Source organism: Aethalodelphis obliquidens, unplaced genomic scaffold (assembly GCF_003676395.1).
Source record: "Aethalodelphis obliquidens isolate GAN/ISIS:26980383/991018 unplaced genomic scaffold, ASM367639v1 scaffold30, whole genome shotgun sequence".
NCBI lineage: Eukaryota > Metazoa > Chordata > Mammalia > Artiodactyla > Delphinidae > Aethalodelphis > Aethalodelphis obliquidens.
This window is the reverse complement of record NW_020837974.1, coordinates 4,084,899-4,098,433: the sequence shown is the minus strand read 5'-3', so window position 1 is coordinate 4,098,433 and position 13,535 is coordinate 4,084,899. Positions and strand designations below refer to the sequence as shown.

Sequence of the window (13,535 nt, the reverse complement as noted above, 5' to 3'; positions counted from 1 at the left end):
TTTTGTTTTACTGGTCTCAGGTGAAATTATAATTCAAACTATAAGTCATGCTTCGATCAATGAATGGCTGCTTTGATTCTTACAGTTACTATAGTGTGACCAAATTTCAATGTTAAGATAAATGTGAAGAATAGGTCTCATGGCGGAGGGTGTTTTTGTTTTTGTTTCTTTCCTGTCCAACCTCAGAAGCTCAATATAAGTACATAGGGAGGTATAGACACAGGAAAAAAATTGAATTATTATTAAAATTTCATTTTTTCTTAGACAAATAAACCTCAGACATCACGACCCAATCTCATCAAACCAGCTGCCCAGTGGCAAGATCTCAAAAGATTGGGAGAAGAAAGGCCTAAAAAGTCTAGAGCAGCCTTTGAATCAGATAAGAACCGCTTTTTTTCTGTGTGTAACAGCTCGTTGTTTGGTTCTGGGGCACAGGATGATTCTGAGGATAACTACGGTGAATTTCTAGATCTTGGGCCTCCTGGAGTTTCTGAATTCATTAAGCCAAGTGGACAAACAGAAAGAGAACCCAAGCCTGGACCAAGTCATAACCAAGCAACAAATGACATTGTCAACCACAGAGCAGAGCAGAAAATCATTATCTTGAAAGAAGGTAGCCTTCTTTTTCCAGAAAGTGATCCTTTGGACACTCAGAACCAGTCATCTGAAGACTCAGAGACAGAGCTTTTATCAAACCTCGGAGAATCAACTGATATCCTAGATGACCAGGCCATCGAAGAAGACTGCTGGTTAGACCATCCTTACTTCCAGTCTCTGAACCAACAGCCCCGTGAGATAACAAACCAGGTTGTGCCTCAGGAGCGGCAGCCTGAAGTAGAACTGGGCCCACTGTTGTATCAGCATGAAGCCTCAGGGTCAGCTTTTCCAAGACCAGCTTTTCCAAGATCAGAACCCCAGCAGGATGGGATTCCAGGCCCTTCTTCTCCTCAGCCTGCCCATCCTCTGGAAGAGCTTGAAGACCAACAATTAGCAATAGATGATGAAGAGCCAGGTCCAGCCTTTCCACTGCAAGGATCTCAGGAGCCCAATTTGGAAAACCTTTGGAGGCAAGAAGCTCCTGACGTAGACCAAGAACTCATTGCACTATTAGTGAAAGAAACAGTAAGTTTTATTTTGATATGTAAATAATTATACACACTAAGTATACTGAGTTTCCTTTTATTGCAAAAGTATTATTTGTGCGTGGGGACTTCATTTTCTGAATTTCCTAGATTTGTAGACTAGAAGGAGAGAAACTGAAGATTTGAAAATTGAATCAGGATTCCTGAATGTATGCTTAAACCCTCAGCAAGCCCTCTGGGATTCTAGCTGCAGATCATGGTTGCCCTCATGCTGTCATATGAGCAGTCTGCGCAGTTTTTAAAAAGGAATTGAGTTAACTCCAAATTCAAACCCTTAAAGCAGGTTTATAAGATTACCTAGAGCTACACTGTCCAATACAGTAGCTTCATTTGGCTGTTTAAATTTAAATGTCTTACAATTAAATAAAATTTAAATTTCATTTCTGGTGGCACCAGTCATATTTTAAGTGCTCAGTAGCCACATAGGGCTGAACAGCTACCGTGTTGGAAAGCACAGAATAGAACATTTCCACCTTTGTACCAAGTTCTGTTAGATAGCACTGACCTAGAAAGTCATGCAGGGCTCTGTGGGCTGCTCTTTGCCTTGGAACAGTCTTTTAACCCTTCTTCCCCCAGGTTTTTTCATCTGGTCTACTAGATTGTGTGCTTCTTGAGGGTATACACTAGAAAGTGTTTTATTTGTCTTTAGACTTCCTTTGCTTGGGCAGAGATGTTCAATATTTATTGGAAGACTATAGAATAGACATGCAGAATGGGGGCAGAGGACCAGGTGATCTCTGCGTACCTTTCTAAATTCCATATTCTGTGTAGACAGATAAATCTGGGCACCTTGTGTGAAGGTTTAAGCCAGACACAAAACTGCTTTACAGTCCTTTTCTAGTCTTTAGTCATTTTATGTACTTTTTGCCATCTGGTTTTTATTGCAATTTGAAACCATACCAGGGGATGAAATATAAATAATGTTTTTTATTCCCTTCTAGGAAGTAAGATTTCCAGATGTAGCACATGGCTATATTGAGGAAATAATTCATTTGAAAAATTACTATGATTTGAATGTGTAAGTATACCACCACGCTTTTTTTCTTTCTTCTTTTTTATTGTGGTAAAATATACATAACACAAAACATTTTAACCATTTGTAAGTGTACAGTTCAGTGGCATTAAGTATATTTACATTTTTGCACAACCATCACCACCATCCATCTCCAGAACTTTTTCATCTTCTCGAACTGAACCTGTCCCCACTTCCTCTCCCAAGTGTGTGCCAACCACTGTTTTACTTTCTGTCTCTATGAATTTGGCTCCTCTAGAGACCTCATGTAAGTGGAGTCACACAATATTTGTCCTTTTTCGGCTGCCTTACTTCAGTTAGCGTTATGTCTTTTTGAATCATCCTATTAGAATAGTTTTAATTTTAGTCGTATACAGACTGTTTTCTGGATCTTGTATAGAATCATGCATGGTTATAGAATTAAGATGTTTAGTTAATTCTTAGCATTGATACTACCCATATTTTGGTCAGGATGTTAAAGATATATTCTTCCCTATATTTGTAACAAAGTATTCTGTAGCCACTCTGCCTATATGGAGACAGGTATGGAAGTGTCTTCTTTAATTTTCATTATAAAGTTGATAAGTATGTTTTTTTGGGGGGTTTTTTTGCGTTACGCGGGCCTCTCACTGCTGTGGCCCCTCCCGTTGCGGAGCACAGGCTCCGGACGCGCAGGCCCAGCGGCCATGGCTCACGGGGCCCAGCCGCTCCGTGGCATGTAGGATCCTTGGCCATGTGGGATCCATGGCCATGTGGGATCCATGGCCATGGCTGCTGGGCCTGCGCGTCCGGAGCCTGTGCTCCGCAACGGGAGGGGCCACAGCAGTGAGAGGCCCGCATACCGCAAAACAAAAAAAATAATAATAAATAAAAGTGTCCCAAAGAATACAAAATGAAAAATAAGTCTCTTTCCTCTTATACTCTTTCACCTCCTTCTAGTATGCAGAGGTGGAACAGTTGTAAATTTGTAAAGAGCAGTAGGTATTGAACTTGATCAAATTTTCGGCTAATTAATACAGATTATTTTAATTAAAGGTGGATACTAAACCTCTGTCCTCAAAGATTATATTCTGTACCGTAGAACTCAGCAAGGGTGCGAGTGGGAGCTGGCTGCCTTAACCAAGAAGGAAGGGCCCTCTGTCTGAGGTTAGCAGCCCAGAGGAGGTACTTTTTTCTAATTCATACAAAGGCACTGTGGTGCCATTGGCAGCCCTATCTCTCCCCCTCTGTCCAGAGGCAGGCACTGTTACCAGTTTTTTAAACCAAGATGGAATCAAGGTTTCAAATGTATTTGTTTATCTTTTTAGCTTTTTAATTTAGAACAGTCCACCACTTACTTTTTTTTTAATGTTACTGATTTTTTTCCGCCTGTAATTTTTGAACATAAAAAGTTGAAAGAACACCCTGTATCCACCACCTAGGTTATTATCTGGCATTCTGCTGTAAGGAAGATTTTGCCTTTTATTTCTTGCGTGCTTTTTTTTTAATTAATTAATTTATTTATTTATTTTTGGCTGAGTTGGGTCTTCGTTGCTGCACGCGGGCTTTCTCTGGCTAATGTGAGCAAGGGCTGCTCTTCGTTGCGGTGCGTGGGCTTCTCATTGCGGTGGCTTCTGTTATTGCAGAGCACGGGCTCTAGGTGTGCAGGCTTCAGTAGTTGAGGCTCTCGGGCTCTAGAGAACAGGCTCAGTAGTTGTGGCGCACGGGTTTAGTTGCTCCACAGCATGTGGGATCTTCCCGGACCAGGGCTCGAACCCGTGTGCCCTGCATTGGCAGGCGGATTCTTAACCACTGCGCCACCAGGGAAGCCCTGTGCTCTTTTTTAAATCTCTGTAGACATAAAGGTTTGTATAAGTGGTGCTTTATAATTTTTTTCTTTTTGAAACTGAATTATCCTAAATTTGACCAGTAGGAGCTTCTTAAGATGCACCTGTGTCTTTTTAGCATGACTCCCTTAGTCTTTGAGCACATCCTGGCTTTCTAATAGGCTAAGTTACCCCAGGCTTACCTTGAACTTCTCTGCCGAAAACCTGGAATCTGTCATTTCCCCCAAGAAATCCAGGTTTCTTAGAATGAGGATTGTTATTTATAAACTAACATCTTGGGGCTAAACTTGCTCATCATACCTACTAGCCTGTCATTACTTCTAGGACCTTTTTAAGGGACAAACCAAGAAAATAAGTTTTTTTTAAAATCATGAATTTATATTCAAAATTTCCCATTCAAATTTAAAATTAAAATTTTTTTCTCAATTTTTCTGAATTTTACATTTATGTGTTTTTTTCTTCCACTAAAAACGTAATTTCTAATAACATTAATATATTTATTTTCTTTATCCTAAAATATACATAAAATAATTTTAACATTGTAGTACCGATGTTACTAGTACTAATACCTCTACTGAGTGAAGTAAACAATGTTTTGTAGTTATTTTTGCACTTAAGTATATTTCACTAAGGCAATACAGTTAGAATATAGACTGTGCTGGGCTGTAGATTGATGATTTTGGTCAGGTCTGGAAATTTTGTAGCCATTATCTCATTAAATAATTCTTCTGCCCTGTTCTCTTTTTCCCCTCTTCTGTAACACTTTTCTTCTAACCCTTGTCCATGATGGCTCTTAACATCATCTCTTTGTTTCTGAGATGCATTCCAGATGATTTTTCAGATCTAACCTCCAGCTCACCAATTGTCTTTTCAGTGGGGTATAATCTGCTAGTAAGTCCATCTGTTATGTTTTTAATTTCAGTTTCTATATGTTTTTCATTTTTAGTATTTTTATTCTTTAATTCTTCAGGCCATTCTAATAGTGTTTTATTTTTTGTTTGTATTTTTAATCACTTTAGGTCTTTAAAAACAATAAACATAACTTCTTTGTGTTCTGGGTGTGATCATTCTGACACATGAAGTTCTTGTGAATCTCATTCTGTTGTTTCTCCTGGCCTCATGGTGTCCTGTTTCCTTGCGTTATTTTGTAGATTTTGACTGTGAGCGCATTACTTGAGGTCTTGATAGAAACGGTTCCTTCAAGGAGGATTTGCTTTAACTTCTGTCATGTTCCTCAGGGCAATGTCAGTCTAATACTACTTTAGGTTGTTGTCTGGAAGTTTTATCTTACCTGGGTAGTAAGACTTTAGTCCTGGATGAGGACTGGGTAATCACAAATTCTCAGGAGGAGTTCTGTTTTCCCATCCGTCCACTCAGCATCAGTGTTAAGGCATGCTTTTCCATGTGGTCTCTGAGCTTTGTCTCTTATCCTGTGTGCCCCGTGAAAACTAAGGGCTCACGTTTATTAGGATCAACAAATGCCCTCAGGAAAACTAGCTTCTGTGTTTAGCTTATTTCTCAGGGGTGTCAGTTTCACTTAGATTTGGACTCCTGAAAACGCCTTAGTAACTTAAACATTTTGGTGTACTTTAAAAGTTTTATTTTAATATTTCATTCAGTTTTCAATTGGAGACTGCCTGGGTACTTAATTGGTACTTAATCTTCCATACTGCTGGAAGGGGAAGCCATTTTGTTATTTTACATGCCATTCATTCTTCTCAAGCCTTTCCTCCATATTCTGGATTGTGTATAACTTAATTTTTTTATTTTTGAACTATAATACACATACAGAAAAATGCACAAAATAAAGATGCACAGCTTAATAAATTATTACATATAAAACATTCATGTAACCACCACCCAGCAATCTTCAAAAAATAGAGCATTGCTGCCATCTTTGAATGCTGTATGAAGATATCATGTAGTCTGTATTCTCTCGTGACTGGCTTCTTTCAACATTATGTTTGTGAGATTCTTTCATGCTGTGTATAACTATAGTTCATGCATTTTCGTTGCTAAGTAGTAGTCCACTTGTATGAAAATGCTGTAATTAAATTTTTTCCTCTACTTTTTTTTTTTTTTTTTTTTTTTGCGGTACGCGGGCCTCTCACTGTTGTGGCCTCTCCCGTTGCAGAGCACAGGCTCCGGACGCGCAGGCTCAGCGGCCATGGCTCACGGGGCCCAGCCGCTCCACGGCATGTGGGATCTTCCCAGACCGGGGCACGAACCCGTGTCCCCTGCATCGGCAGGCGGGCTCTCAACCACTGCACCACCAGGGAAGCCCCTCCCTCTACTTTTGATGGACATTTGGGTTGTTGTCACTTTTTAGCTATCGCAGATAATGCAGCTATGAGCATACTTGTACATGCCTCCCAAGCCCCTAGTCTTAACCAGACTTGGCCTTCTTTTTTTTTTTTTTCTGGCGGTACACGGGCCTCTCACTGTTGTGGCCTCTCCCGTTGCGGAGCACAGGCTTCGTATGCGCAGGCTCAGCGGCCATGCCTCACGGGCCCAGCCGCTCCATGACATGCGGGATCTTCCTGGACTGGGGCCCAAACCCGTGTTCCCTGCATCAGCAGGCGGACTCTCAACCACTGCGCCACCAGGGAAGCCCAGACTTGGCCTTCTTTACCACCCTGTTGGCTAGTGATACCTTCAAGTAGAAATTTTTTAATTTTGTTTTTTAATTTTGGTCTTGTTTCTCATCTTTGGGAGTATTGGTCTGCCATTACTAGAAGTGAAGGTGCTGTTTTATTCTAAGGTTTTAAAATATTTTCTTTTTGAGTATGTAAACAACATGATGGCAACTGCATTATTTTTAATTAATAAACTTTAATTTTGAAATAGTTTTAAATTCATAGCAAAATTGAGCAGAAGTAGCTACATTTTTACAATGAAAAATATCTCCTAGACTTCCACTCAACTAAAAAACAACTGATTGATTGATTGATTGATTTTTGGCTGCATTGGGTCTTCGTTGCCACACGCGGGCTTTCCCTAGTTGTGGTGAGTGGGGGCTGCTCTTCCTTGCGGTGTGCGGGCTTCTCATTGTGGTGGCTTCTCTTGTTGTGGAGCATGGGCTCTAGGTGTGTGGGCTTCAGTAGTTGTGGCACACAGTCTCAGTATTTGTGGCTCGAGGACTCTAGAGCGCAGGCTCAGTAGTTGTGGCACACAGGCTTAGTTGCTCTGCAGCATGTGACATCTTCCCAGACCAGGTCTCAAACTCGTGTCCCCTGCATTGGCAGGTGGATTCTTAACCACTGCACCACCAGGGAAGTCCAAACTGATTTTTTTTAACGTACCTTTTTAGTTCTTGGAATGAAAACCTAATTTTTTTTGGAGGGTAAATACAATTTTGGATATCTTTTTCATGAAATAGTGTTATGTAAAAAAATACTTTTTATGGTGTTATTAGTGATTACCTTTAATAAAAATTATTCTATTGAATTTTCCTCTTTGTTAAATATTTTTCCTGTACATAGTTTCACTAGTGTTCTGATAAACATTCTGCATTATTCCATGTAGTACTTTTCCTTTTTTTTGTTATACACGGTATGCTGAAACCCTAAAAGTTAAGATTTGGGATCAGGGATTATAAACAGATTCATGATCCTTGAAACATATTTCCAAAGAGCTTTCCAGGGAATTCCCTGGCAGTCCAGTGGTTAGGCCTCTGTGCTTTCACTGCGGAGGGCCTGGGTTCAATCCCTGGTTGGGGAACTAAGATCCCACAAGCCAAGTAGCGCAGCAAAAACAAACTAACAAATAGCCTTCCTGTGGAGTTGTGCCAGTTTATGTTGCTGTTAGAGATGTATATGAATTGGTTTAATCATTCCTCAACAATATAGAGTAGTCTTATTTTAACTAGGCATAAAGTAAGTAATATTTTAGTTGCGTTTCTTTGGTAATTAGCTATGTACCATTTTTCATGTATTTGTTTACTAACTGTATTTCCCTCCTATGTAAATTGTTTACTCCTTCTCTTGTATCATTGAATTCCTTTTTTTGTTAATATTTTCCTGATTATGAAGCATAATGTTCATTCATTTTAGAAACTATAAATGTATATACCTAGCACATTTAGTTACAGAATACTGATTTGAATAGGATACCAAGTAGAATTTTAAATAACTTATAGTAAATATTAAAGTAATCTTTTAGAAATTTAGTATACTATAATGTTTCCCTCTCATTCTGTGGATGAATATATTATTTTTTAAGTATCTGCAAAATTAGTCTTCAATGTAATATCGGTAAAGTGTGATCAAATTGACAGATTCTGTGACAATTCTGTTCTCCTACCTCCTGAGTCTCATACAGGTCATTTTTTCTAGGGGCTTACTGACTCTGTGCCGTTTGCATCACTGAAAAGCAAATATTCATCCTTAAACATAAATTCTTGTGAATTCCAAAGGAAAGGGAATGTTCAATAATGGTATTGAATCTTTTGAAACTTACAGTATGATTTTCCTGACACTGCTTTCCTTTCGTCCCTGGGCTGTTGAGACTAAGTTGTTAATTCTCAAAACTAAGTTGAATGTTGTTAATGTAGGGCCGAAAGGAGGCCCAAAGCAGAGTTGAGCAAGCTGGTATTTTGTGGGGCTGACTCTCAGTCACTTTGTGTGCAGTCTTTAAGTCACCTTTAGATGTAACCAGCTGGTCATTTTAGCAGGAGGGGCCTGTTCACCAGAGAACCTGCTGTGATGGTAACCTACTCTTTGACGCTTTAACTAAGACTTTTCACTCACATGTGATGCAACTTAAGTTGGATCGAGGCAGCAAACAACTATTAAAGAATAAAAGCTTGGAATATTAGCTTGGCTTATTTAGTGGGAGTGCTTTCTCGAAACCCTGTAGCTTGTCAGGTCAGATCAAGCATGAAATAATATCAGTAGGTGGGCAGATTTGAGTTCTGACAAGCATTTCGATATGTGAAGTTTTTAATAGTGTTGAAAATATAAAATGAATTGCTAAGAGAAGAACCTCTAAAATGCGGCCGGGGGTTGGGGGGTGATTCAGAAATTATACCTACTGTTCTATAGCATGTACTTTAGGAAGTGCATAAAAATAGAACATTTTAAAGGATGAGATTTTAAAAACTAGAAACAAGTTTTACTACTTTCTTCCAACACCCTAGCAGATCATCTTCCATGCGTCCCACTTAGGAGACCTCTGGCTTCACTCATGCATGGCTATTCTATTAAAGAAGATTCTTTATATTTGACCTTTTTATCTTTCCCCAAATTCCTGGTTTTGGGGCAGTTTGTTGGCCTGTGGTAGCCACACTTATCAGAACGTTACAAACAGGTAAGATTGGAATGGAGGAGCTATTCCACATCTGGTTTGTAGTATGTCCAGTTGTGCATGTTAAAGGGGTTGTTTGGAACTTCATGCCTTTCTCCACAAATACTGGGTTCTTAACAGTGAATGATTCTCAGGTTAGCCTTCAGAGATCTGTATAACCTGTGGTGCTCATCAGTTTGTACTGGAACAAAGAGTCACCATCAGTGACAATGCTTTTAATGGGAAATGTGCTCAGAATTCTTGACTAGGGGTGTCTCCCCTTGCTACTACTGTAATATGGGAAAGGGGTTTTTCCCTCTCCAGGCCTCTGGCATTATGTTTCAGAGACTGGGCGTGGTGATAGGAAGAGGAGAGCTTAACAGTAAGAAGCATGGGACTCCTGGTAGTGATGATGAAGAAAAAGGTGTTGAGATGTGCTGACCGGTCCTGGAGCAGGAGGAAGAGGGGGCTTTGCAGTTGGGCTTTGTATTCCGGCCAGTGCTGAGGGCCCTGAGGGGGATTGCAAAAGAAGCATGCCTCCCTAGTTTTTAGTCCCCACACACTGGCCCTTGGTGAGAAGAGGAGCTGGAGGTGAACACCTTTTCTCTGTCTTCTTCCTGCTAGACCTGTCTTAATTAGAGGCTGCGCTCCTGACACTGGACAGGAGAGACCTGGGGAGAAGGGAGTTGAGTGAGAATCATGGTAGGGCACCTTCGAGGCAGTGGAGTCATCTTCAGAATCTGCAGGAGCAAGGGAAGGAAGGTAGAGGAGAGGGGAAGCCCTGGTTGCCCTGTAACTGGGAAGCTTTCTTGCTACTGAAGTGGCTCGTGCTGCATACCACCAGGCTGTACTTGTCTGTGTGGAATCATCCCAGGAGTACAGTTCGTTGCTTCTTTGGTTGTTAGGGTGAAAGGCCTTCTTAGTTAACATTTGTAAATCTGGGTGGTGATACATCTCTCATGTTATCTTATTCTCTATATCCTTACTTTTGAAGGATTTCATAGTAGTGATAAAAAGACAGGGTTGTTAGTTTGGTATGAAGAGAGTCTGTTCTTAAGCAAACATGGTCTGTTCCTTCAGCCTTACAGTAAACTGAGCATCCCTCAGATTGTCATGGGGATTTATTACCGTAGGGTTAAAAGAAGTATTAATGAATTAGTAGAAGGTCTTTTATGTTCCATTTATTAACTCTTAGAAAACTTTTTTTTTTTTTTTTGCTGCGCGCGGGCCTCTCACTGTTGTGGCCTCTCCCATTGCGGAGCACAGGCTCTGGACACGCAGGCTCAGCGGCCATGGCTCACGGGCCCAGCTGCTCCGCGGCATGTGGGATCTTCCCGGACCGGGGCATGAACCCGTGTCCCCTGCATCAGCAGGCGGACTCTCAACCACTGCGCCACCAGGGAAGCCCAGAAAACTATTTTTAATTGTGAATGTAAATACAAACTTTTCTCCATACAGTTCAACCAGTAAGAATTTCAGTGACTTCATTATATTGATACCCAACTAATAGAAAAACTTCGGAGTTTATATTTCAGTATGTATATTACTTTTTAAATTAGCAAGTAAAAATAGAGATTCAGTGTAACTGTCTTTTGTCTATCTATTTGTTTTGTTTTTCTGATCTGCAAACATTTTAATTCCCTGATAGGTCAATTATAATGTGTGTCTAGAAACTTTATTTTCACACATTACATTTGAATCAATGGGCAGGTGTGGGATTGGGAAGCGCTATGAAAGTAACATCATTTATTTTTGCAGACTTTGTAATTTTCTTCTGGAAAATCCAGATTATCCAAAGAGAGAAGATAGAGTCCTTATCAATCCCAATAGCAGCCTGCTTGCCAGCCAAGATGAGATAAAGGCAAGTTGTGCTCTTGTTTTGCAGTGTCTACTTGGAAATGCTCTGCTCTTTTCATCATTTTTAAGGGAATAAACTGCTTTGTCAAGACACATTTTTTAAGACAATCCAGGAAAAGAGGATTTCAGAATATATATTTTAGTGGGATTTCTCCATCTGAGTCACTTTGAATTCTGTATTTGACTTCTTTCATTGTAACTCTATCTTCCCTTCCCCACAAAGAATTAAACAAATCCTCCATATCTTTAATTCTACAAAGGAAGTTCCTGAGATAAACAAGAATTGGACCGGATTATTTGTATCATTTTAGGTTTTTTTTTTAACATTTTATTATGAAATTTTCAAACATACAGTAAAGTTAGAAGGCTTTTCCATTGATTACCTATATATCCACCAGCAGGACTATTAAAAGTTAACATTTTACTATGTCCATTTTGTCACATGTCCATCCCTGTGTCCATCAGCACATTCCTTTCATATTTTATTTCATTATAATGCACTTCAAAGTAAATTGCAAAAACATCAATACACTGCCCCGTAAATACTTTAGCATGCAGATTATTGCCTAGAGTTTAATGTCTGTTTACAGTTTTTCTTTTTGTATAAGATTTATATACAGTACATACACCTGTGTAACCAAATCCTGTATCAAGATATAAAGTTTGGTTTTTAGAAATCTTAATCATTGTCTTCATTTGTGATCCAGACTAGCATTTAGTGTGTTAAGCTGTTGAAGGAAAGTATAGTTCAGAACTGCTTCACTGGGATCTGTTGTACCATCCTTCTACTTACCACAAATTCTTTTTGACTCTTTCTTTTATGTATGGGTATTACTCATTTTATTGCTCTTTACTTTTGTGCTTTTCAGATGTTACAATTTTTTTTACAAATTGAAGGTTTGTGGCAATCCTGCCTTGAGCAAATCTGTTGGTGCCATTTTTCCAACAGCATTTGTTCACCTCGTGTCTCTATGTCACATTTTGGTAATTCTCACAAGATTTCTGACTTTATTACTGCATTTGTCATGGTGATCTGTGATCAGTGACCTTTGGTGTTACTGTTGCAAAAAGATTGACTTGCTGAAAGCTCAGATGATGGTTAACATTTTTTAGCAGTAAATTTTTTTTTTTTTTTTTGTGGTACGCGGGCCTCTCACTGTTGTGGCCTCTCCCGTTGCGGAGCGCAGGCTCAGCAGCCATGGCTCACGGGCCCAGCCGCTCCGCGGCATGTGGGATCTTCCCGGACCGGGACACGAACCCACATCCCCTGCATCAGCAGGCGGACTGTCAGCCACTGCGCCACCAGGGAAGCCCAGCAATAAATTATTAATTGCAGCATGTACTTTTTTTTTGTACATATGCTGTTGCACACTTACTAGACTACAGTATGGTGTAAACATAATTTTAACTTTTCTTTGCATTGGGAAACCAAAATATTTGTGTGACTCGTTTTATTGTGATACTAACTTTATTGCAGTGGTCTTGAAACAAACCCGCAGTTTCCCTGAAGTATGCCTGTATTTTGTAGCTGGAAAAAAATTCATTTTTCTAAACATTTTGTGAAAAGAAAATGGCTAAAAAATTGGGTTCAAATCCCCAGCTATACTTTTTCATAGTTCCAACTAGTAAAACTAGTCTTCAGACTCCAGACAGACTGTTTAACCTCTCTGAACTATCATTTCTTCATCTCTATTCAGGGTTGGTATCCTCCTTTAGAGTAATTATGAGTACAAGTCAGATTATTCTATTCTGTAGTAAATAATTCTTCAAATGATTTCCCCCTCGTAGGAAATGCACCGTCTGGCCTCTAATGTTGTGCCTCTCTCTCATTTCAGTTGCCTAAAATAGACTTTTTTGACTATTCTAAATTGGCTCCTCTTGACCAGCGCTGCTTCATCCAAGCTGCTGACCTCCTGATGGCCGACTTCAAAATGCTCAGCAGTCAGGACATCAAGTGGGCCCTGCATGAGCTCAAAGGACACTATGCAATCACCCGAAAGGTGCTCTACTTGGTCTTCCTGCTGGGGTCACACCTCTTGACTAACTACTCCTTCCCATGATAACAGAATGAAGAGTTCAGCTTGTGGAAATTGGCATGGTTTATGATGGTAAAGAGCTAAGGAGTTTGTCAGGGCGAAGGTAAATAGACAAAGGTATTTGCTGATCAGGAAGAGCTGAATGAAAAGAAATACATATTAGAAGCAGGGCGGTTCTGGTTTGACCATAAAGACGTGGAAGGTAATGAATTTTCCCATGGAATGCGGATGACTAGAGTGTAAAAGATGCATTTCAGTGCTATTCCTCCCTCATTTGCTTTCTGACTTGGAGCTGGCCACCACAATCCTCCCCCAGATGGCTCAGTTAGCAGTTACATGTAGAGTCTGTAAAGGGCCCAGGAACCCAGCTCTGCCCAGG

General features: G+C 40.0%; 1 protein-coding gene across 8 annotated transcripts in view; it reads left to right on the top strand.

Moving 5' to 3' along the window:
• The window catches only part of RNF216 (ring finger protein 216), a 171,770-nt gene that overhangs the window by 39,170 nt on the left and 119,065 nt on the right, over positions 1 to 13,535 (top strand). For 7 of the 8 annotated variants that reach the window (XM_027125703.1, XM_027125699.1, XM_027125700.1 and 4 more), the window contains exons 4-7: positions 265 to 1,122; positions 2,084 to 2,160; positions 11,022 to 11,124; positions 12,956 to 13,120. In XM_027125703.1, the coding sequence (XP_026981504.1) occupies positions 265 to 1,122; positions 2,084 to 2,160; positions 11,022 to 11,124; positions 12,956 to 13,120 (1,203 nt within the window). The remainder of the gene's footprint in view (positions 1 to 264; positions 1,123 to 2,083; positions 2,161 to 11,021; positions 11,125 to 12,955; positions 13,121 to 13,535) is intronic. The other variant, XM_027125701.1, reaches the window with a different exon arrangement.